This window comes from Nansenia antarctica (assembly GCF_963989245.1).
Source record: "Nansenia antarctica genome assembly, chromosome: 15".
NCBI lineage: Eukaryota > Metazoa > Chordata > Actinopteri > Argentiniformes > Microstomatidae > Nansenia > Nansenia antarctica.
In genome coordinates, this window is record NC_137685.1 from 28,535,814 (window position 1) to 28,560,539 (window position 24,726).

Genomic DNA, 24,726 nt, shown 5'->3' on the forward strand with positions numbered 1-24,726 from the left:
TACTTGATAAATAAAACACGTGTTTATTTACACAAATATTTTCAAATACTAGTCTTCTACATAAGGACATAAAAATATATACAGTGATGTAAGGACTCATACAACTTCATTATCATGTTGATGTATGCATGTATTCTTTGCATGTTGAAAGATTGATTCATGATTTCAAATGGAAAAAAAAGATGCATATGTACAGCAGGGTCTAAAACTCAAGACTCCCATCTCTGGCACTAGAACGCAGGGAAAATGTAATCCTCCAAGTTCAAGACTTCCTTCAATGTGTACGTGTTAGCCAAACTGGTGATCAATAACAACTTACCCCTGAACTAAATACAAAAAAGAAGAATCACTATTCTCAGGTATTAACAGCAGATAAAGAATTACATTTCAGTTAACGTAACTTTGACGCAGGTGATTACATGTTCAGTTGTGATCTTGGATTTAACATCACCCATATTTAAGTACCTCACTAGCGTAACTCTTTCCTACAAAACAACCTAGGTTTGGTCAGTCTCCTCTTCCCAAGCGATTGAGTAAACTTTGGTTTTTTTACCACTTGAACTAATTCAAGGAACTGGAGAGCAGCACATTTGAGAAACCTTTCAAAAGAACCTGAACAGGATGGCTTTGCCTAGCTTTCCATGGGATCGGGTAACAATACTGCCATCAAACCATTTCCACAATGAATGAAAACCACCCAGCACTCCACAGCATTTCAGTACAAAAAAAAACTGGAAAAATGAAAAATGATCGGGGGAACCCTTATATCAAAAGAAGACTGGTATCTGGTTTGGTAGAAAGGCAATACATAATAATCAGGCAGAAGTGTTGAAGTGTCATTCGTCGAAGTTGAGAGTGAGGCGGCTTCAGTGTTAACACACAACTGTAGCACAGAACAGCACCAAACACTTCCAGATGCCATGTAGACAAGTCTTTTTTCGCAAGGTTTTAGACTGGACTAAATATGGGAATTGCTTATGGTGTTCTTGCCAGGTCTTGTTTTGACAACATTGCATTTGTACACTATACAGAATGTGCTCCTTTTGGTCCAAATGCTACCATTCCATTCCTTTTGCCTTCTGCTAACTATTTTGTGATGTAGAAAAACAAAACATGTGGGAGACCCATTCACCCGTGGATTTGTGACTCATTCTTGGACTTTGAACACACACACACACACACACACACACACACACACACACACACACACACACGCACACACACACACACACACACACACAAATTATCACTATTGTTTCATCAAAATGAAAGGAATACCTGTATGTCAATTACACAGAACATTCAACTCATGTCAGGTTAAAGTCAACTTCATTCAAGGAGTAAAAGAAGAACATGATTCAGCGAGAGTGCCTCAGAGGTTGGCATTCCTGGCCCTCAGGAGCAGACTGTGTGAGGATGTAGAGGTGGGCGTTGGACTGGCAGAGTGGCACCCGTTGGTTGCTCCTCAGCGGTGGCGAGGAGAGAAAGAGGGGGGGTGCCATCACTGGGGGACTCCGGCTGCAGTGGGCACAGGGGTACTCAGCGCGTTGGTGGCGGCTGAGAGGACAGGCGAGCCAGTGAGGGGGCCCAGGGCAGTGGACGCTGGCAAGGCAGAGATGCCTGGAGAGGAGAAGGAAAAAGACAATACATTCATCTGTCACTTTCCAGGAGAGCTCTGATGTGATGAGTATAGGGCTGGTCCGAACAATTGCAATATTCGGGTATTCGTTCATTAAGTTGACGTTCAAATCTCAACTCAGTATTCAGAAGTTTTGTTTTTTTGCAACAAAACTATTTGCAATAGTAAGCTACACTACAATACATTTCGTCAGCTAAGGCCTATAATTTAGATTTTTTGGGGGGGATTACATACTATATACCTACAGTATATAGCTGGTTTTAATGCATCATAATGCATCATAATGCATCATAATGCGCGCCCCGCATCCACGTCGCCTCACCTCAGAGCACACCTTCCACGTGGCTAGAGAAGCCAGAGAGACAAGGATGCCAAGGACATCAGTGGTGTGGCAACATGATCAGGTAACAAAAATGCTCCAACCAAAATTGGCATAACATGGAGGGACGACAAGTTTGCTGAATCATGTCAAACATGTAAGTATAGTGATTCTTATCTGAGCATCACTCGCTAAGCTAGGCCTACATGCTGTACGCATTATGCTAGATCCATTAACATCAGGTTTAATAGCTTAATAATAATAATTATTATATGTAACAGCAACTGGTGAAACTGGGAACAAGTCGGCAACCAATCAAATTGTTCAGACTTTTGTTCAGAAAAATGTAAACACATTTCAATGTTGTTAAAAATCAACGACACACTCGCGAGTCAAGCCAAAATATTGCAGTGCAATGGATTCGGTGAGTAATCCCCACTACTACCTAGTTAACTATAACACTACTTTACATTGTTAGCAGGCTCATAATACAAGCTGTGTTAGTCGACTAGCAAGTGTGTCATTGATTTTCAACAATGTTTAAATGTATTTAAATTTCGGCTGCTGACTTGTTCCTGGTTTTACCAGCTGCTGTCACATATTACAGGTACAGTGGGGTGCAAAAATATTTCTGCACTCCTGATCAAAATGCCTTTTACAATTAATATCTAAGTGAAAAGAAGCAAACCTAATCTCTAAATGGTACAAAGTTAAACATGACACATTTCATTTTCATTTTAAAGCAAGATTTTTATTTTTTACTTTTTACAGTTTCAAAATAATAAAACAAGGAAAAAGGCCTTGTGCAAAAGATTGGGAACCCTGTCAGCTAGTACTTTGTAACTCCTCAGGCAACTATAACAGCTTGCAAATGCTTCCTGTAGCCAGCTAAGAGTCTTTCAATTCTTGTTTTGTTTTTTTTCCCCCATTCTTCCTGGCAGAACACCTCTAGCTCAGAAATATTCTTCGGCCTTCTTGTGTTTTCGCGATATCGGAATCTGGGAACATGTTTTTAAAAAGCTCACCTATGCCATCGTTGCTGTTGTAGGATTGGTGTTAAGCTGCAGTATTTAGCACCCACAGCACCTCCGCAAGCTCAAGCTTGTTTGCTATCTGGGTGTTCTCCGAAAGGTTCTCACCGGGGGCTGCAAACTAGTGTTTATTGGTTCCAGTTTATTTCCATACTATTGTTGGGGGCGGCGAGGGGGAACTGATAGGCTAAGTACCATACTGCTTACGTTGCAGACCGGACATTTCCACCCAAACACATTTAAACATCTTATTCACGCCCCCAAATTTGGGGGAAGAATCGGGTCTATGTTTAATATAACAGATATAAAGAGCTTACCTTTATCAATAATGTTCATCGATATCGCAAACGATTAATTAGATTCCATTCTAAACGACCACATTGTTTTTTTCTTTGCCCAGTAAATACAGTGTGAGTCACCAAATAGTAGGGGGGGGGGGGGTCATTTGACATTGAGACCGCGCTAAAAGTAGGCGAAACAGCCATTGCGCTGCTAGTGTTGAGGGTTGAATTGGGGGTAAGACCCTGCGACATGCCAGCGTCACGTCCAGGGGTTGTACATCAAGCCGCCTCACGCTACAGAAACAGGAGATAGGCTCCTGCCGCCATTAGGCTCAAGAACCAGCAGTTCTCAAGGCTTACTTACTTACTTACTTATAAAACAATTACTGTAGTAAATTACAATATACGTATGTGTAATGCCTCGCATTGAAGGCTGTGGTATATAGACAAAACAATTGTACATTGTATACGAAATCTGTGAAATTAATTAATAACTAACTAATTTACTGCAGCATGTATGTATGGGTGTGTATGGGCCTGTCCACACTCTGCAGCTGAAAACCCCCCGCTTAATTCAATCTTCACATGATCCAAATCAGCTGCTTAATTTACTTCCCAAAACAAAGCACAGGCTCCTGCTAACATCATATCCTCCATGACACACACACTGACGTGACTCGGTTCAGAGAAGAATGTGTGGTGTGTTAAGAGTGTGTGTTTGTGTGTGTGCTCTCACCAGTGATCATGTTGGCTGTGCTCACGGCTGTGTTCCCACTGGGCAGGTTAGTCGACCCCGCCATGCGAGACTGGTCTTTCACAATGGGATCTGTGGGTAGAAAAAGACTGTATAAAACACTAGAAAGCACCGTTTAAATAAGGACGGCAACAATCACTGTGTGCTGCCACTCAAATAACACCACATTCCCGATTCATGACAGGATTATAATGAACTTCGTGGGAATAGGAGGGTCTCGTTGGTAAACCCACAGGTTGTAAAAAGCAGTGGGCTAGTTATCATTAATCTAGACTTACAGAAGTAGGGGTGATCCATGGTCTACTTACAGAAGTAGGGGTGATCCATGGTCTACTTACAGAAGTAGGGGTGATCCATGGCCTCTCGGGCCGTCAGCCGGGCCTGGTGGTCGTATCGCAGCAGCTTGTCCAGGAAGTCCAGAGCCTCGGGACTGACCAGATGCTGGTTCTCACTGTGGACAAAACGCTCCCATCGCTTACGGGAGTGCCTGGAGGAAGAGGACAGACAGTTGAAATGGTATATATTCTGAAACGGTTCACTATGCTTCAGGTACTTACTACCACCTTCCTTATTCCACTAACCTCCATTATCCACTAATAATTATAGGTCACATTAAATGTCATATAACGCTGTCGCCAAACAATAGCAGCCATTATGAACGAGGCCACAGGTGTCTACTGCTAACACGTAACATTGGAGCGCACGCACCTTCCCAGAATGTCGTTGAACCGAGGCTCCAGCTCAATGTTGTATTTGTCAATGTAGTCGTAGAGGTCTTCAGTTCCCAAGACCTTCGCAATTCTCACCAGCTTAAAAAACAAAAAACATTCAGTTCCACATAACATTCCTCTCTGGACCAGGACCATTGAGGCCATGGAGACAGAGGGCTCACTGTACCTGGTCGTAGTTGTCATGGCCGTGGAAGAAGGGCTCCTTCCTGAAGATCATGCTGGCCAACATGCAGCCCAAACTCCACATGTCCAGGCTGTAGTCATACATCTGGAACACAATCAAGAGTTTTTTCTTTATTGTTTATATCCAGAGCAATTTACAGGAATTGCATTCAACTTATGTAGTGTGTGTGTGTGTGTGTGTGTGTGTGTGTGTGTGTGTGTGTGTGTGTGTGTGTGGGGGGGGGGGGGTCAACCACACATTGCAAGAAAGTAGTTTCAAGTTGCAATTGTGGTGCTAGATATTCCACCCCACGCATTTCACTTAATGTGAAAGGTAAGATGGAGTAAGGCAAGACGTACCAGAAAAGAAAAGGCGTGATTGGTAGTGGTCCATTGTCCAATATACCTCAGACACGAGCATTCTCTTACTTCTTCTTGAATGGGCTATGGCAAACTCAAACCGACTCAAGTCAAATGAAAGGCCATTTAAGCAGCAGGAAGACATACCTGATAGTCCACCAGAAGCTCAGGTCCCTTGAAGTAGCGAGAGGCCACGCGGACGTTGTACTCCTGCCCTGGGTGGTAGAACTCAGCCAGACCCCAGTCAATAAGGCGCAGCTGGGAAACACAAACAGTGGTCTACATTGAGGGGAGCATTGCAGATATCACATAGGATTATGACTGAGCGGATGACGAGTGAATTCAATCAAAACATGATTCCTGATTCGATTTGTCAACTTTGATTCAATTTGTGGTGTACATCTATCTGTTAATGAGACAAGGAAATCAATGGACTGACGGACAGTTCAAAGACCTGCTTTGGATGTCTCCCTGATACCAATACCATTGCACTTAACATAACATTCTCCACCAGGAGGTACATTTAATCTACATTTACAGTCAAATTCAATGTTAGGATTGGCATCAGCATGTCCCGTCTATGGGCAAGCACAAAGGTAGATAACTCAGTGCCTCTACTGCATCAGTCGTAAACACTCACCTTGCGGTGTTCGTGATCAATCATCACATTGTGTGGTTTCACATCCCTGTGCATGATTCCCATGCTGTGGCAATAGTCCAGGGCCTACAGACAAGAGCCAAAATGTTTTCTGTTAGTGACAAAGAGGCATTTTCTCCACGGTAATGCAATATGGCGTTAATATGGCATTACAAAACATAGTTGTCTACCCAGCTATGCACACAACAATAAACCCCTTTCACACATACGAGCCTTCCCAGTAGATTCTATGGAATTTCCTCTGTCGGCTTGTGTGTGAACGTGACTGACCTGGGAAATTCGACCAGGCATTTACCCGGGTCGGGACCACGTATTTTTCCATGGAATCTACCGGGTCGGCTTATGTGTGAACAGAAGCCTGAACATTCCCTGGTAGGTCTCCTTTAACAGCTGTGCTGCATCTGCATCTCACGCGCCTGTCTCATTCAAATCACGTCTACTACGTTCCAGTTCTGCATCCAGTTGAATGCGTGATTCAAGTAGCTTGTGTAAGCCAGGGGCAGCCAATATAATTCCACAACTGGATAGTACTTGTTTCCAACCATAGTTAGCTAGATTCCTTACTTACCTATCAATTTTACATTTTATGATATATATGCATTACGAGCACACACACTATCTCCTCCCAGCAGCTGTCCTGCATTGCACAGTCAGCAGGGAGAGCCCGCAGCACAGAGCGCATACCAATATGTCTAATTGAGTTAACTCGTATTATGCTTACCATCACCAAGTCCTCCCATACTGTGCTTTTGGACTAGTATAGTATGTTTATATCAACGCCGTTGATTGAACGGTAATCAAGTGCTTTAGTTGGCGAGCGAACCTGGTGATGGTAAGCATAATACGAGTTGTTAAATGAATGTGATGAAAATATGATGAATACAAGACAGAGGTATGATATATGGCATATATATATATATATATATCACGCGCCTCTCGTTCCAGTTCTGCATCCAGTTGAATGATTCAAGTAGATTGCCCAATCCGGGAATTTCCGACATGTGTGAAAAGGCACAACCCAGTAATCTACCGGCATTTGGCTCAAGTGTGAACGGCGAAAATCACTGGCAGACCCGGGTTGGGATTCCATGCAATTTACAGGGGACTGTGTGAGAAAGGGGCTATAGTTGTCTACCCAGCTATGCGCACAAACATAGTTGATGGAAGAAGAAAACAAATGCAACTAGAACAATAGTTTAACTTTCTGTGCACTATATTTTCTTCTTTCTAAAACAATGCTAATTCATGTCTGGGGGAGTCTCAGTGACAGAGTGGGAATGTAGCTCTGAACAGCCTCACCTTCAGGATCTCATACATGTAGAATCGGATGTCGTAGTCTGTTAGGGTCTGGTACAGTTGCTGGGAGGAAGAGGGTAGAAGTCGGGTGAGATCATGCTTCTAAAGCCTTTACATTGATGATGTTCCCTAAGTCTACTCCCTATTTGTTGTAAATTGTATCCCTTGAGATGTTCGTTTAAGTAGTCTGTGTCTGTTTGCTTTCTGTGTTCCTGGTCCTTGTCCTTGTCTTTATCTGTTCCTTTACCCGGGCTGCGCCCCGGGCCGATGTAAAAGTTGGATGGGGGGCGCATTATAAATAAAATTAACATTAACATAACATTAACATTACATCCTGGTCTGTTCAACACATCACTGCAAATCTTTCAAAGTTAGCAACTCTTATAAGCCCATTTAAAAACAAACTTGACACAATCTAGATGAGAATGTATATAATAGGAACTATCCGCTCACAGACAACAATTAAAAAGAGAGGCTTGAATGTGTGAACACTAGAGGGTCTCTTGCCTTCTCTACCACAGCACAGCGAAAAAATATTACATACAATATTACTTATTTACTAGTTGACGAGCTACGTTTTTATTTATTTATATATATATATATATATATTTTAGAGAGAGGGGGGGGGGGATTCAAGCACTTTCAATGACCCATGTCTATTTTCAAAAACTTTTAAGACCTTGATTTTTTTTTCTCAAATTCACAAACTTTCAAGGATTTCAAGGACCCGTGGGAACCATGTTGACAACACTGTTCCATTTCAACATGACATGGGAATGTGGCAACGATTAAGGATGGAAACCTGAAGAGGAGAAACGCTCTAGCACGGGGAAACACCTTCATACGTTTGGTTTCATACAGCTTTGTTTCAAGAAAAACATGTTCTACTCTGACAAAGATCTAGCCTATAAAGGGATGATTGGTCTTACCTTGAAGTCTGTGTTGTTGACATGCTCAAAGACCAAGGCAGGTGTCCGGGACTGAGATTAGAGGAGGTTGCATGATCAAAGTTCTGACAGTTATCTAATAAACGTTGATATATTTTCACATCTCTCATTCCTTAATACTTTACCACTGGGTCTTTGACGATGTCTATGAGGGAGATGATGTTGGGGCCTCCACGAAGGTTCTCCAGAATCTTGATCTCTCGCTTGATTTTCTTCTTCTTCACAGGCTGTAATCGGGATGAAAATCGTAGAAGATTTTCAGGACAGTTTTCGCTCAAACATGAGTTAACATCCCCATTAGAGTAATCTGTATTAAAACGTACTGTACGGATGTGGCTTTACCTTGAGTATTTTCACCACAACCTTCTCGTTGTTGGTGATGTTGATGGCTTCAAAGACCTCGCTGTATTTCCCACGTCCTAGCTTCCTCACCAACTGGAAGTCGTCTTGGTTTCTAAGGCCAGGACATTGTATACATTGTATAAAACATTACATAATGACAACGCATTCTATGACAATCTTTTTCCTTAGTAGGAATTGGCATTTGTTCATTCTTTGTTAAAAAAATATTGATATGTCCATATTTCTTAAAAAAGAGCTAAACAACTATTTTATTAGGTGTCCTAATTGTTTCACGACTATGTGTGTATGCGTGTATGTCCTAGCTACTCACCCCCATTCCACTACGTGGGACTCGTAGTCCCAGTACTCTCTGGGCCGGTGTGTGTTGACCTCAGTGTACACGCGGGCCCGACTCGGCACGGGTCCTGACATGTCCGACAGCTTGGCAGATATGGGGAGGGGGGCACTCTTGCTGCACTGAAGGAAGAGGAGGGGGAAGGGAGAAGAGGGAAGGTGGGGGGAGGGGGGCCTCTTCCTGACAGGATAGTGGGGAGGGGGGGGTTAGGGCTCTATTAGACATTTATCAAAATATGCATTGTGCATTACTGACCATGTATCATTCAAATACCAACATGCTTGAAGAATGAAGATTCAACATGACAGATCATACAACTACTTTCAGTGCCTTCCCAACAAACAGTTGGATGGTGCAAATCTCATCACGTCCAGTAGGCTAATTGCTTACCAGCTGTGTGCCAAGATAACAGTGGGTAGCTGGGAAACCCCTGGTCTTGTTAACAGTGATACAGGCTGACAGAGACAGAGGGAAACTCATTCCAGTGCAAGCCTGAATAAATAATTTAAAACGTGTCACTGCCCCCAAGTATTGACACATGCTTAAATTGATGAAGCAGGAAAGGATGAGCTATGCGATTATTGATTTCATTCAAATGGCCTATTCCCTTAGTGTCATGAAAAAAATATTTATACTTTGTTTCTCTGATTATTATTATTTATTTATTTAAATTGTATTGGATATAGTGAAGACAGACAGGTAAGGAACATATACATATTTATACATATACAAATGTAACCGCGGTTTACGGTTTTACCGTGGGATTCAAAATCGCAACGGAGCCGTCAATTTCAAATTATGAATTTGTGACAGCGGCTGGTGAAAGGTGGACTAAAGCCCGATCCTTTCCGCAAACATGCTCGAACACTTTCCACGACCAGTGCTGAACATTTTGCGTAAAATAAATGAATAAAAACAGCGGTAAAAATACTTTGGGTTCGTAATGAGACTGTCAGGACAAATTCGACTATGTATGGGAAACTCTGCGAGTATAAAGCGCAGAGCGTGTTACAGCAGACGAATGCTGTGATTGCGTATCCTTCTTCTGAGAAGCGGTCACGTGACACACGATTATGATTGCTTCTAAATAGTCTTTTTTGACAGGTTATTTATTTGACAAATTACAGTGTTTACAAAAAGGTCTGTCATCACTTTCAATAGCGTCTTCAACCACACAGACAGTGCTGCTGGACAAACACTTAAGGCGTTTATTATATATAGCCTACACACATTGCGCAGCAAAGTGTGTGGTTGAAGATGTTATGAAAGCGATTTTTGTAAACAATGTTCACAAATGGCCCGCCACAAATTCATACAGTCCACTAATGGTGCTTTTCCATTGACCAGACAGGTACGGGACGGTACAGCACGCATTTGTATCCTACCCGTACCGTACTTTCAGAAACGCTTCTCCATTATACACAACAGACCTGGAGCGAGCCGGGACAGTAGGAGGAGGTAAGTGTCATAAGAGCACTTCACGTTAATAAGTGCTGCTATACAGCTCAACGGGGGGAAATGCGATAAGAATTATGTCAAAATGCAGCACTATCATGCACAGATCAGCCTAAATGTAACGTTAGATAAACGTTCGGAAACGTTATTTCGGTCGATATCCCCTTAATAATACCAATTGGTATTGTATTTTATATCGTTGGAAAGCCTGTTTAGTCACCTTTACAACGAGGTACAAGTTGTAAGGATCATGCATTCGTGGAAGGAGCAACACAGCTAAACGTGTGGGTAGCGGCCCAAAATGTTTTAGCCTGTATGTGTTCTGTTGCACCTACTGCTTGTTTTGCTAGAGTGAAAACACGCACGTCTTTGTTTTGAGCGCGCGTGCACGCGCATAAGGTGAGCAGCATGTGGAAAATCCTGGAGGAAACACTGGATGGGGTACATTGCAGACCACAGCAAACTGCAACAGTCTGTAGGACACGATGCAAATAGTTTTTGGTAGCACGTATGCCTGAAGGTCTACGATAGACCGAAAGCTTGCACAATGAAACATTGCTTTTTGCAGTTTTGAGTGTGCGGATGCAGCTTCTTTTCATTCCATTTGATACTGTTCAGCTCCAGCACCTCAGCTAAGTCTGATTATGGATGAGCGGTACAGGGTTCGACGTTAAGGTTTTTTCCTACTTGCCCTGCAGGTTGCCTGCCGTTGCCTGTTGATTGTGTGTAAATCGCTACAGAACACACGTTTCTTAAAAAACTCATTAGCCAGTGTTTCCTCCAGGATTTTTCATTAGTGGCGGAGCGGCTATCTGTCGCGCCCATTTTATATAGAAGGTTGTAGTGACCGCTCGTTAGCGAGCAAAGTATTCATAATTCACGGCGTTCCAGCCTTGTATAAAGCATTGTTATATATGTTTGTGTTTACTACATCACCCATGCTGCTTAGCGGGTGATATGACGTGATATAAGTGGGACGGAGATGAATGAATGTTGTTGTTGTTGTCAGTACGCATGCAGAGAGTGAGAATAAAGCGGACATGATTGTTTTTCTACCGACTAGATCGTCCTGTTATTGCCGTCACTCCTACAAGGTGATCAAATACCAATATATCCTACAGCTGCAGCGGAACATGCGGAACGCGCATTACACACACACACACACACACACACACATTCGGACCAATCACAAAACTGTTTTGAAAGCGCGTCGCCTCGCTATCTGATTCAGTCTTGATTGCAGTGCGAACACAAACGACGAGGTTAATTGCAACATTGTAACATATTGTAACTAACTACGCCCTAAAGCGTAACGAAATGTTGGTCTGGAAGCGGCCTAAATCTAGCTTCAATCTGCTTTTTTTCTGTTCTCCGGTCATAATAACTCGCTGCCTTTCTGCGCAGCCTGAATCAAAGTGGACTGTCTGAATCAATTAGTCGCGGAGGAAATTCATTGGTGGCGGCCCGCCACTAATAAATAGAGGAAACACTGTTAGCTATATTACATCAATCATTATATTTAATTGTAGATGAGAATTTGTTCCAACTATTAACTTATTTGTAGCATGGATTGGACAGGTAAAAGCAATATGGCAGAAATGTAACCTGTCAATCAGTAGTCATTTCAGATCAGTGAAATGATAAGTGCTATTTCAGAGTATTCAGTCAGGGCCAATTACACCCTCCGTGCCCTCTCTGTACAGGTGAGCCACATGTTTAATGCCGGGTCACAGTTCACATTAGGGGTGGGTAACTCACGTTACAATAACCTTGTGATATTTTGCACCCTGATACCGATGGTATCACGATACAGCGATATTCGATACATTGTGAGACAAGTCATCAACGATTCATCACGAAATCTGTGTTAACTGAAGAAAAAATACCATTATAAAGGCAAAAAGCAGCCACTTTGTTGTTGCTGGTTGTGAACAATGAAACAAACAATAAATAAATAAACTGCCATCATACAAAATAAAGTGCCAAAAGGCCGAACTGCCCAGAAAGCTGGAGTTACAATGTTTAAGGAAGGACTATAGATATCTATTGTATCTATTAGTGATGCTCCGATCTGATCGGCGCCGATCGGTATCGGCCGATATGGCCTTGATCGGTTTTGATCGGAGTTCTCAAAACGGCCGATCAAACACGACCGATCAGTTTACAAAATGGCGTCGCCAGTCTGGAAATATTACACAGTGTCGGAAAGAGACAACAAATATGTAGTTTGTAATGTCTGCTCAAAAGAAATTCCTCGCGGAGGAACGCACGCAAGGACTTTCAATACCACGAATATCATACGGCATTTGCTGCGTTCGTCGATTCGCTCCGAGAGCGCCGAAGCGCACACTGGGCTCGACGTCATAAAGGGACCGAGTGCTTTGATTGGACGAGAGACGTTCCACGAGTGCTGGTCAGAGTTCCAGCGCGACTTCACGAGCGTAGTGTAGGTAGTGTTCAGCGACGTCATGTGACCCCGCGAGCAGGAAGTCACTAAGCTAGACTAAGGTCCATAGCAACAACAACTATTAGCGCGAGAGTTTTAGGTCTTTCTCTGTGCACCTTGCACAAGTGTAGATAGCGAGCGACTTTTCAGCATAGCAGGACATATTTGAGATGATAAGAGGAACAGGCTGAGTGCCAAAAACGCTGAGATGCTTGTATTTCTCAAGGCTAATCTGACAGTGATGCTGCTTAATCAGAAGTAAGGTTTGAGTCTGAAATCTCCTTAGGTGAAATGTTTTGTTTTTTTGTTTTATTGATTATTGCTGACTTGCTGTCTTATCTCCTCCTAAATATGACTTGAAACTGACTGACTTGAAACAGTATTTTATATTTGGCTATAGCCTGTTTATGTTGCAGTTTAGTTTGGGTATGTTTATTGTTCCTCAGGAAAGCTACAGTATAAGCTCCAAGTTCTCTAAGAGCCCCTAGTTCCTCTCATTCGAGTGGAATGTTGCACATTTGATGTGACAGTGTACATTTTATTTATTATGATTTTTATTTTCACATTTTATTTGTTTTTCCTGAAGTAAGCTACAGGTGGTTGTGAATTCAATAAAACAGATGGTTGTCAATTCATGATACTTTCTCATCTCCTAATTTCATTTGAATACTTAATATACAATGTCAATGGTGTTAAGAATAATTAAAAACATAAATAATGCTACACAATAAATAGAATGCTTCAATTGCCATTTTCGACGCTGTGATCGGTGATCGGTGATATCGGATCGGCAGATCACTGATTCCAGTGATCGGTGATCGGTGATCGGCACCAAAAACCCTGATCGGAGCATCTCTAGTATCTATGTGAAGTAGGGCTGCAACTAACGATTATTTTGATAATCGATTAATCTGCCGATTATTTTTTCGATTAATCGTATACAAAAAAAGCGGGGGGGAAAGTTTTATTTTTATTATTTTTTTATTAAAAAATATTTCTTTTGCAAATTTTATTTTATGTTTTCTAAATCAGCCAGGCCTATACATATACATGTGCAAAATGAATAAGTATTAATAAAAAATAAAAAATAATATAAATAAAAAAGGCTTTGCTACATCAAATAGGTTTAACAACAGGCCATGGACTATGGCGGTAGATTGTTTCAATAAAGTAGTTGAACTCTAGCTCAATACATGCATTGTTTTAGGTAATAACTTTGCTTAATGTAAAGGTCAGTAACCCAAAGTGCAATATAGGCTACAGACAAGACACTAGTGTTGCACGATATACCGGTACCAACGATATACCGCGGTGCCAAAATGTCACGGTGCCTACTATACCATAAGCTTTATACAACGGTACTACCGTGGAATACTATACTACCGTGTTGAACACGGTACCAGCGGGGCAACTCATAACACTTTCGGCTGCGTTCGTCAATTCGCTCCGAGAGCGCCGGAGCGCACACTGGGTGCAACGTCACAGAGCGACCGATTCGTTTGATTGGACGAGAGGCGTTCCGCGAGTGCGGGTCAGATTTCCAGAGCGAATTGACGAACGCAGCCTTTTTCGCCACTACCCATCGCGTTAGCTTTGTCGGCTAACAGGTTAGCAACCTCAAACGTTGTTCCTATGGTTCCTGCGAGCTCAGTGGGCATTAACTAGAAAATTAAAACCACTGAGTTTTCTTAAATTGAGTTAAGTCTTGAGCTACAGTTTGGAAGTAGCCCTCTATTTTTTTTGATATGCCAGTGTTTGCTTTTACTTTTCAAGTTCGTGAAAAAGACCCCACAGACGGACAGACATACAGACACAGAAAGACAGACAGACAGACAGACAGACACACACACACACACACACACACACACACACACACACACACACACACACCTACTTTGCTATACTCTTGCAAAAGGCCAGTTGGTCTGTTTGATGTTTCAAACTACTTATTAATAAACATGTTATTCACAAAAATATCGGTTTCAGTACTTTTACTTACCTGTAGAGTTACAGTGTAATGCATTAAATGCATGTTATTCATGCACCACTCATTAAGTTATTGTAACTTGTATAAATACATTGCATGTTCATAAAAATAAAAAGTGTTACAAAAGTGCCGCGGTATCGCGATACTACTCAGTATCGTGATACTTGGGCTGGTATAGTATCGCAGGGTAAAATATTGGTATCGTGACAACACTACAAGACACTAATGTTTTTATATAACAGATATGCTCCAAAACAATGCAATGTGTCCTCTCACTCCATACAATACGCTAGGCGACAGTCAGTGCCTCACTCTAACTCACGGGTAGCTTGGTAGGCTACCACTAGCTAGCCTTTAGCTTATCACCTCTGCTCTACCACTGACGTTAGCCAGCTAGCTAAATACACTTGTCATGCAATATTGAATTCATGAATGCGAGCAAACACTCACTGGCTATCGCATTACATTACAGTCATTTAGCTGACGCTTCGCCAGAACTCACACTAACGCATTTGCATGGAGAGCAGGAGACCATGGAAGGGCTGAGCCCAGCAGGACTTATATAATAAAACAATAGGAAGTTAGCTGTAACCCTCCCAGTGTTTCCTCTATATGCATTTATTGGTGGCGGGCCGCCACGAATGAATTTCCTCCGCCACGAATTGATTCAGTCCACAAAAAATAAAAAATAAATAATAATAATAATAATCCACCTCTGAACATTTTAGCTGATTAAAATATATCTGATCCTAGATCAGCGCTATAATGGATGTTGACTAAAAGTGCACCTAAATCCACGCCCATCTCTCTCTAACCGCTGATCCAAAATCAGATTAATGACATTAAACATTCAGTTGACAACGTGACACAAGGGCTACTCCTGATTGGTCTAAATGTGAACCGGCATGAGAACCGTGCAGACTCAACCATCCACGCTCAGCAGTCTTGCCTTCCGAAATGCTCGGGCGCCTGTGTTTTCTCCTCGCAAATAACGGGCTAAAAGTCACCGGTAGTACCATCTAAAAGATACAAAAAGCTGATCTAGCTAGCTAGGTGCACAAATAAGATATCACGTTAAATAACTTCGAAAAATTAAACGAAAACAGCGACAGATGGATGGATTTTTCAAGAAAAAAGATGTCCCAGACACTTCAAACATTGCTGAAGCTAGCAGTGGCTATGAGCGATACGAAACTGCATGGCTGGGTGTCGTATTGCAGGATTTAAGTTTCTCTCTATATTTCGGGACGAGGAGCAGCATGGCATGGTCGGACCTTCCCAGCGGTGCCCTCGGGAACGAGCGGTAAGCCTCGTTGATAGTAACGTAGCAGTGTCTAGTATGTTAGCTCCTCTGCTGGGGCATGATGCAGCCCTAATGTGAAGACTGATGTCCTATTTAGAAGAGGCTACAGAGCAATTCAGTGGCATGCAGGTCCTCTACCATTTAGAATCCACGACATTGCATTTCCTTTGACATTGTTTGTCACATTTTAAATAGATAACATGCTACTTTATCAGCTTTCTCAAACAAAGTTTGCGAACGGATACAAGGTGTTGTGGCATAGCCTGGGCGCTTGAATACTGTCCTTGTTGCGACTAAATACAACTTTACACTGCGGATACCATAGATATTACATACAGTAGATACCATAAATATTACATACAGTAGAAGCCTCGTTTGAGACGATACAGTCAGACGCATAGCGGCTACAGCAGTGGCCAATGAGGCATCTACGTTTCTACATCTCTGTCGAATACTACACGGCAGGGTTTGACTCGTGCTGTGATTGCGTGCTGACGAGTTTTTACAACGAGCAACTGCCAGAAAACCGGCATATACAGTAAATCGATATTTGCCGACGTGAATCGATCATTGTATCGCATTCGCAAGATGCCACGATAAGAAAATCGCTGTATCAATATTTTGTCCCACCCCTAGTTCACCCGCCCGGGAATTGTCTGCAGACAGTGCAGTACATAGCTGGTATTGTGGTATCGTTCTCCACCCACGTATATGGTTCTGCGTAGGGCTGTTACGATTATTCGACGTCGTCGACGTCATCGACTACGTCAATACGTCGGTTAGCGTAATATGCGTCGGTTAGTCGTAAATAAAAAAAATGCCGTTTTTTTTTTTTTTAAACCTTTATTTTACCAGGCGAGACAATTAAGTGTATGAGTGAAAAATGGATAGCTACTAGCTAATGTTACACAAGCAATGTAGCTCACCACAGTTCGTATGTCTTGTCTTCTGGTGTTAGTAACGTTAGCTATGTAGCTGGCTAGCTACGGTAGCCTATTGTCATTGTGGTGCGAGCACCTACTGTACGTTATCTAGCTCGTAGCTCGCATGCTACGTTAGCATCAATTTAGCTAATCATAACATAGCAGCGAGAGTAACGTTAGCTAGCTATGTGTTGTGGTGATGGACAGACTTCTAAATGGCCATGTTGGCATTCAAGTTGGCTAAACATAGCAGTGAGGTGGAGACAAATACGATTTTTTTTTTTTTACAGTACAAAAATTATCGTTAGACGTATCGATAAATTAGTCGTTAGACTAATCGAATAATCGATAAAATAATCGCTAGATTAATCGTTAGAAAAATAGTCGTTTGGGACAGCACTAGTTCTGCGTCTATTCTTTTTCTCATAATCTAACTTTGCTAACCTCGGCTGGGAGCCTTCAGCCATGTTTCGATTGAACAAACTAAAAGATACATCTAATGGCGTCAACAACGTAATTCCCAACAGGCAGAGAGGTTCGGCCAAGGCAGACAGCGGCAGCCCGCAACTGATAGGAGAAATTGCCCGACCGGGCAAGTCAAAGACGGGTTTACTTGCCCAAATGTTTACTTGCCCCGGGCAATCGAGCAACCGTTAACGTCAAACCCTGGACACTATTTTGGTAGCGTGTTAGACAAATAGCAAACAAGGCCCTCCTCATTCTCTCAGCGACTTTAAATTTGTTTCCAGTTAGTCAACAAAAAAACACATTACTAGAAACAACATGGGATGGCATATTGGATCATAATATGGAAGGAGATTAACTAAGTGACCATCTGAGATAAATTACGGAACCTGTCAACTATTACTACTTCGGGATCCGCAGCCAAAGCCAATCACAGAAGCCAGGTAGTTTACTGGTGTGTCTGCATTAAGCTGTGTATTAATGGATGGAATACGGCTTGCATATTCACTACTGTTTGGCTGATTGCTTGCTGGTATTATCCCGGTTGGGTAGACTTCCGGTGCTGTGTTGTCTCAATGCCTTCAAATAAGGAATCTCCGCTTTGTCTCTTTGAAGTTGCCGCTGCGCTGCTGATGTGAATATGATGTTTGCTGGTTGAATTCTATGGATGTGTCTTAAATGCAAAGAAAAGAAAAGAAATCGCATTCCAGCAACCACTTATATTTGTGAAACTATGAAGTACCGTATTTTCCGGACTATAAGTCGCGGTTTTTTTCATACTTTGGCTGGTCCTGCGACTTATAGTCAGGTGCGACTTATATATCAATAATTCATAATCTCTGACTGACATGAACTGACATACGGTAATCTCTGACTGACATGAACCAAGGAGTAAATCCGCTAGCGCCTCATACACGATAGAATAGCCATTATACTTGACAATGTGGACATTAAACACGACAATGTGGACATTAAACATGATGTTATGGACCTTATACACAATGTTATGGACGTTAGAAACGATATTAAAGTCATTTATTCCTTCCAGAGGCTGTTTAACGTTGCAATGTTGTACCCGCGAGTAGCATTTTGCTACTTCCGGTAGCGCTTCATACGCGATAGAATAGCCATTATACTCGACAATGTGGACATTAAACACGACAATGTGGACATTAAACATGATGTTATGGACCTTATACACAATGTTATGGACGTTAGAAACGATATTAAAGTCATTTATTCCTTCCAGAGGCTGTTTAACGTTGCAATGTTGTACCCGCGAGTAGCATTTTGCTACTTCCGGTAGCGCTTCATACGCGATAGAATAGCCATTATACTCGACAATGTGGACATTAAACACGACAATTTGGACATTAAACATGATGTTATGGACCTTATACACAATGTTATGGACGTTAGAAACGATATTAAAGTCATTTATTCCTTCCAGAGGCTGTTTAACGTTGCAATGTTGTACCCGCGAGTAGCATTTTGCTACTTCCGGTAGCGCTTCATGGTCTTCTTTCCCCGCTGATTCCGCCAAGCCCGTTCCCTTGAACCATGCGACTTATAGTCCAGTGCGACTTATATGTGGTTTTTTCCTCTTCATGGCCCATTTTTGGCCTGCTGCGACTTATACTCGGGTGCGACTTATAGTCCGGAAAATACGGTAGCCTAATTGTGTTGCGACTGTGCTTCCGGTGTTTTCTACATGAATGTATTGTAGTAGTGGTATAGGGCTCCATTATTTGAAATTGGCAGCTCAATGTCATTTTGAATCCCGGTTAACCCCCAAAAAAAAAAACGTCCATCCCGTTGCTATTTTCAAATACTGCAGTTTACAGTATGTAATACCACCCAACTCTAATGCAGACATATCCATATGTGCACTGTAGACCGCGGTGCCAGACCACTGGACCACCCCAGGCCACGTTTCCTGATTTTCTTAAAAGCCTAACCTTTAATCTTAATGAATTTAAATAATGTCTACATTTGTTTACCAAAGAGCTGCTCAGACGAGGTTTTTTCATACTCCTATATCAAGATCATGTGTCTCTTCAAGGCGATCTTTGTCACACAACAATTGACAGACAGAACTAGAACAGACCAGTAAGAGAGAGCAAGCTGATAAAGCTGTGTATCTGTTTGTAAACTGCTTTTGAGACAAATGCCTGGTGTCCCTAGCCCGAATACTCACACCAACTTGGTAGATAATCAAGCTGAAAATTAGTGTTGTTCCGATTAGGGCTGCACGATTTGGGGGGGAAAATCGAATTGCGATTATTTGGACAGATATTGCGATTGCGATTTAATTTGCGATTATTATTTTTTTAAATAGCAAAAAAAAAAAAGAAGAAAAAAAAAGAGGAAGTTTTTGTAAAGTGTGGCCATATCTCCGGCTAGGAAGGTCGTATCAACGTGCTGTTTGTTTGTACGTCTTCAGGGGACTTAGAGGCTCCCTCCTCTAGCACCCCCACAGCCCGAGCTACGAGTGAAAGAACTAAACTTACATTGGGTTGCTTTAAAGTTGGGTTGCTTTAAAATCAAGCTTCAGATTAAAACATGTGATGGAGCATTACTAACCTGACTCAGGTGGTTTGTTTCACACAACCATCTAGGAAAGCTTAATTGGAAGCTGTTTGGAAAAGGGCAGGTACTTTCAAAAAATACTTGGCAGGTGATTGGATGAATCTGTCTATCACCTTCTATCATGGGCTAATTTCAGAGAGCATTACCACATGATACCATCAAACTGTTAACTGCTCTTATGCCATCAAACTGTTCTAATGCAAGGATGAGAACTGAAAAGATATGAATTGGAACAACATATTTATGTATGTTTTTTTTAAACAGCTGCCATTTTGTTTCTCTCAAGTGTCAATTTTTTTTGAACAATTCCAATATGAAAATAAAATAGGACCTTTCTACAAACAAGGTTATTTAATTATGGCTCAGGAGCAGCATCTAAATATTGCACATACTGCAATCAAGTTAAATAAAGTGATAATAAAAATGTCCAGTAAAAAAGAATAGGTCCTTTCTGTAAACATTGAAATAGATAAAGCTCTTCAACTCGTCGTAATGTAGGCCTATGTAAGTGCACGGCTCGACCACAGATCGGTTGTTGTTGCATAGTAGTCCACATGTCTCAGCTCCGTACGTGCGGGATGGAATCACATTATCTTTTATCCAGCGTTTGGATTAGTTTTTTAAACTCTTCGTTGCTCACAGTGTTAATAGACACCATGTCTTTAGCGAGGTAATGCGTGATGGAATTGGTTATTTCACGGTGCCTTCGTGAGCCCTTTTCATACGGGGTAACAGCCGCAAACGACTCTAAAACTCTAGTTTGCTTAACGTTAGACTGGGCTACGGGACTTTCACTTAACTCTCCGTCATAGAGCTGCCCGTGGTACTTTTTCAAGTGCTGATACAGGTTTGTGGCGTTGCGTCTGGATGTAGCGACTGTTCCACGACAGGTCGTGCCCAACACCTGTTTTGGTTGCACATCTGTCGTCCTAAACCCGAAATACTTACAACAGAAGTGCTGTTTTTCTTCTGGACTAAATCGTTGCTTCTGGCTCTGCTGAAGTCATTTATCCACCATGAATGTTGCTAGCTACCGAAACGTGGGCGTTTCACGTGCGATGTTGTTGTTGTGCGTGTGCGTTTATTGACATTGACGTTCATTGACATTGACGTTGAATCCGACGCGCTGTATGACGTATCCCATACGGGTAGTGGTGGTCTAGTGGATAGTGAGTTGGACTTGTGATCGGAAGGTTCAAATCCCGCCTGAAACCACACCACTACTAGTGTGCCCTTGAGTAAGGCACTTAGCCCTCAGTTACTCCAGGGGGAATGTCCCTGTAATTCGTAATTGTAAATCGCTTTGGATTAAAAGCGTCTGCTAAATGGCAAAAAAAAAAAAATAAAAAAAAAAATAATAATAATCGCAGGCAAATCGCAGGCTTTGCGATTAGCTAATCGCATCATTTCAAATCGCGATTTCGATTTAAAATCGATTAATCGTGCAGCCCTAGTTCCGATACCGATACTAGTATCGGCATGGCCACCGATACGCACAAAAATGCTGGTATCGGTATCGGCGAGTACTAACAAATAATAACACCCGATACCAAACTCTTGTTCAATCGCAGCACGTTGCGTTTTTCTCAGCTTGTCTGCTATAGTAGCCTGACACAGCCTTCCTAACACAGACATGCCCAGGCATGCTCCTCTGCTGGAACGCTATTGGCCCAGAGCAGCTGCTCTCAACCAATGGCGTGGCAGCTTTTCACTATCGCGGAAAAACAAACACGCACAGCTTCCAACATACTGGATGAAAAGAGGAACAGGCTGCTAGGAGAGAGAGTAGAAATGCTCATCTTCTTAAAGAAGAACCTGCCTATGTATTTGAACTTGAAGCCTAAGGATTTTAATTTGGAGGACTGAGTGCTGCTATGTGACATGTCTGCACTAATGTGCAGTGCACTTTATTTTGCTCCAGCTCTTTTGTTTTTGTTTTTTAAAGTGGAGTTTGTTTACATTTGTGATAACATTTCCTAACATTTAAAATATCCTTTTATTTATTTTACCAAATTCAGGCTGCACTTCTAAAATATTATTATTCCCTCAGGTAGGCCTACATCTTATGTTAGTCTCAAATGGGCCTTATTTTGTTTGTAAATGTTTACTTGCTGTTGCACTACTTGTACGGTTTTATATCTTAAAGTTATTTTGTTTGTAAATGTTTACTTGCTGTTGCACTACTACTACGACTGTTTTATATCTTAAAGTTATTTTGTTTGTAAATGTTCACTTGCTGTTGCACTACTACTACGACTGTTTTATATCTTAAAGTTATTTTGTTTGTAATTGTTTACTTGCTGTTGCACTACTACTACGACTGTTTTATATCTTAAAGTTATTTTGTTTGTAAATGTTCACTTGCTGTTGCACTACTACTACGACTGTTTTATATCTTAAATGGATATTGCACTGATTGGCATCTGTGAGAGCCACATTTCAGGTTTTATAAGGGGTTGATTTTCTTGTCACCATACCAGGTAGACAATAAAAAAAAGTTCTATAGCATTCACTCTCTGTTGGTATTTTTTCCTGTTTTACAAAGGTTTTGAGCAGTGCCAGACTAAGTGTTAGCAATAATTTTACATCGAGGTGAGTATGCGGCTCAAAAAACATGTTTTTTAAATTTGTTTTTTCAAGCGCCGTGGTATCGGATCGGTACTCGGTATCGGCAAGTACTGCACGGTCAGGTATCGGTATCGGTATCAAAAAATGGTATCGGAACAACACTACTGAAAATGTAAGAATATATTGAGCATCGCAGAATATCGACACCAATGTGTCACACAACAAATAATACTTTAATAACCATTCTATATTTTCTTCAGTCAACAGTACTGAGGATGACATCCATAATGGTGCAGTGGCGCGCTGCTGAGTCAATTGGTAGTGCAAAATAATCTGAAACTGAGGGCGACTTTTGAGGGCACAATTTGGTCGTCGTGTTAACAAGTGGACTAACTCGCCTTGAAAACAATTATTTGATTCTACAATCTACACAGCTTGCTATGGTTGACTGAAGAGGGTGCCTGGAGCAACTTTTGATATCTACCGTAGTTCATGCACCTCACAGCTCACTGTAGTCTAACATTTGATGGAAGCCATGATAGGACTTCAGAGCACTGCTGGCTTGCAGACATGGTTGCTACTAGCCACTATAATGTCAAATCATTCAATGTTCTGTAATGGATGTGTTGGGAGGCCCCTACTAGACAGGCTTAGAATATTGCAATGCTAGACACCAAGTTAACCCCCCCCCCATAGACACCAAGGTAACTAGTCTCCTAGTCTCTCTGTCTCCTAGTCTCTCTGTCTCCTAGTCTCTTGTCTCCTAGTCTCTCTGTCTCCTAGTCTCTCAGTCTCCTAGTCTCCTAGTCTCTCAGTCTCCTAGTCTCTCTGTCTCCTAGTCTCTCTGTCTCCTAGTCTCTCTGTCTCCTAGTCCCCTAGTCTCTCTGTCTCCTAGTAGTCTCCTAGTCTCTCTGTCTCCTAGTCTCTCTGTCTCCTAGTCTCTCTGTCTCCTAGTCTCTCTGTCTCCTAGTCTCCTAGTCCTCTCCTAGTCTCTCTGTCTCCTAGTCTCTCTGTCTCCTAGTCTCTCTGTCTCCTAGTCTCTCTGTCTCCTAGTCTCTCTGTCTCCCTGTCTCCTAGTCTCCTAGTCTCTCTGTCTCCTAGTCTCCTAGCCTCCTAGTCCTCTCCTAGTCCTCTCCTAGTCTCTCTGTCTCCTAGTCTTTCTGTCTCCTAGTCTCCCTGTCTCCTAGTCTCTCTGTCTCCTAGTCTCTCTGTCTCCTAGTCTCTCTGTCTCCTAGTCTCTCTGTCTCCTAGTCCTCTCCTAGTCTCTGTGTCTCCTAGTCTCTCTGTCTCCTAGTCCTCTCCTAGTCTCTCTGTCTCCTAGCCTCCTAGTCTCCTAGTCTCCTAGCCTCCTAGTCTCTCTGTCTCCTAGTCCTCTCCTAGTCTCTCTGTCTCCTAGTCTCTCTGTCTCCTAGTCACCCCCCCCCCCCCCCCCCCCATACATCCAGTAATGGAACACTTCGAACTGGCTCGGTTCCTAAACTTAAACTAAAGCCCATCTACGTAGATAGATACGCACTAACGAACTCTGACACCTAGAACAGCTAACGTTAGTTACTCAGTGTGGCAGCGACTAACGTTAGTCAGCTAAGATACCGTTAGCGGTTAGCTACCTTTAGGTGTGTCCCTTTCAGCGCACCCGTTACTAGCCTAAATTGGCTCTTAGCTCATTAATTTATCCGTCTTCGATAAGATAAGATCACAAACTTAACTAGTTGGCTGGACGTAAGAAAAACTGTGGATAAGGCTTGTTGTCCAGCTGAGCCCGGGGTGGTTAGTCAGGCTAGGCTGGTAGCTACATGCTAACACTACCGGTGTCACCACTGTGTAGCTAAGCTAGGCTAGGCTAGGCTAGGAAGCTCTCTCAGGAGTCAGGAGATGGCTGGATAGCTATCACTATTAGACTGAAATAGGTTATAAAGCCCGTTAGATAGTTACCTTCTTGGTCAAGTCAGCGCCAGAGATCCCCTCTAAGGAGCAGAGAGGGTGGTCTCCCTGGGTGTGCTTGCGGCAGATGTCTGCTGTCTCAGAGACAAGATGGCTGCTCTGCCAGAGAGCTGCGGCTAGAACCCATACGGTGGAGGGACAGCTGTGGCTAGAACCCATACGGTGGAGGGA

General features: G+C 42.3%; 1 protein-coding gene across 1 annotated transcript; it reads right to left on the bottom strand.

Annotated features, from left to right (window-relative positions):
* On the bottom strand, positions 1–24,630 carry csnk2a4 (casein kinase 2, alpha 4 polypeptide). The gene is made up of 13 exons (XM_080545666.1): positions 24,547–24,630; positions 8,852–9,055; positions 8,521–8,632; positions 8,304–8,405; positions 8,161–8,211; positions 7,235–7,294; positions 5,918–6,001; positions 5,425–5,535; positions 4,922–5,023; positions 4,733–4,833; positions 4,363–4,511; positions 4,007–4,096; positions 1–1,620 (listed from the first exon to the last, which is right to left on the bottom strand). The coding sequence occupies exons 2-13, from the start codon at positions 8,950–8,952 to the stop codon at positions 1,502–1,504; spliced, it is 1,182 nt and encodes a 393-aa protein (XP_080401792.1). The 5' UTR covers positions 8,953–9,055; positions 24,547–24,630; the 3' UTR covers positions 1–1,501.
* Positions 24,631–24,726: the final 96 nt, after the last annotated feature.

What these genes read in the sequence shown, in the direction of transcription:
- csnk2a4 (XM_080545666.1), bottom strand. Translation starts at nt 8,952, where the DNA reads ATGTCAGGACCCGTGCCGAGTCGGGCCCGCGTGTACACTGAGGTCAAC. An exon ending in ACATCGTCAAAGACCCAGTG is followed by an intron (nt 8,212 to 8,303) that starts GTAAAGTATTAA and finishes CTCTAATCTCAG; the next exon opens with TCCCGGACACCTGCCTTGGT. An exon ending in CATGGATCACCCCTACTTCT is followed by an intron (nt 4,097 to 4,362) that starts GTAAGTAGACCA and finishes TTCTACCCACAG; the next exon opens with ATCCCATTGTGAAAGACCAG.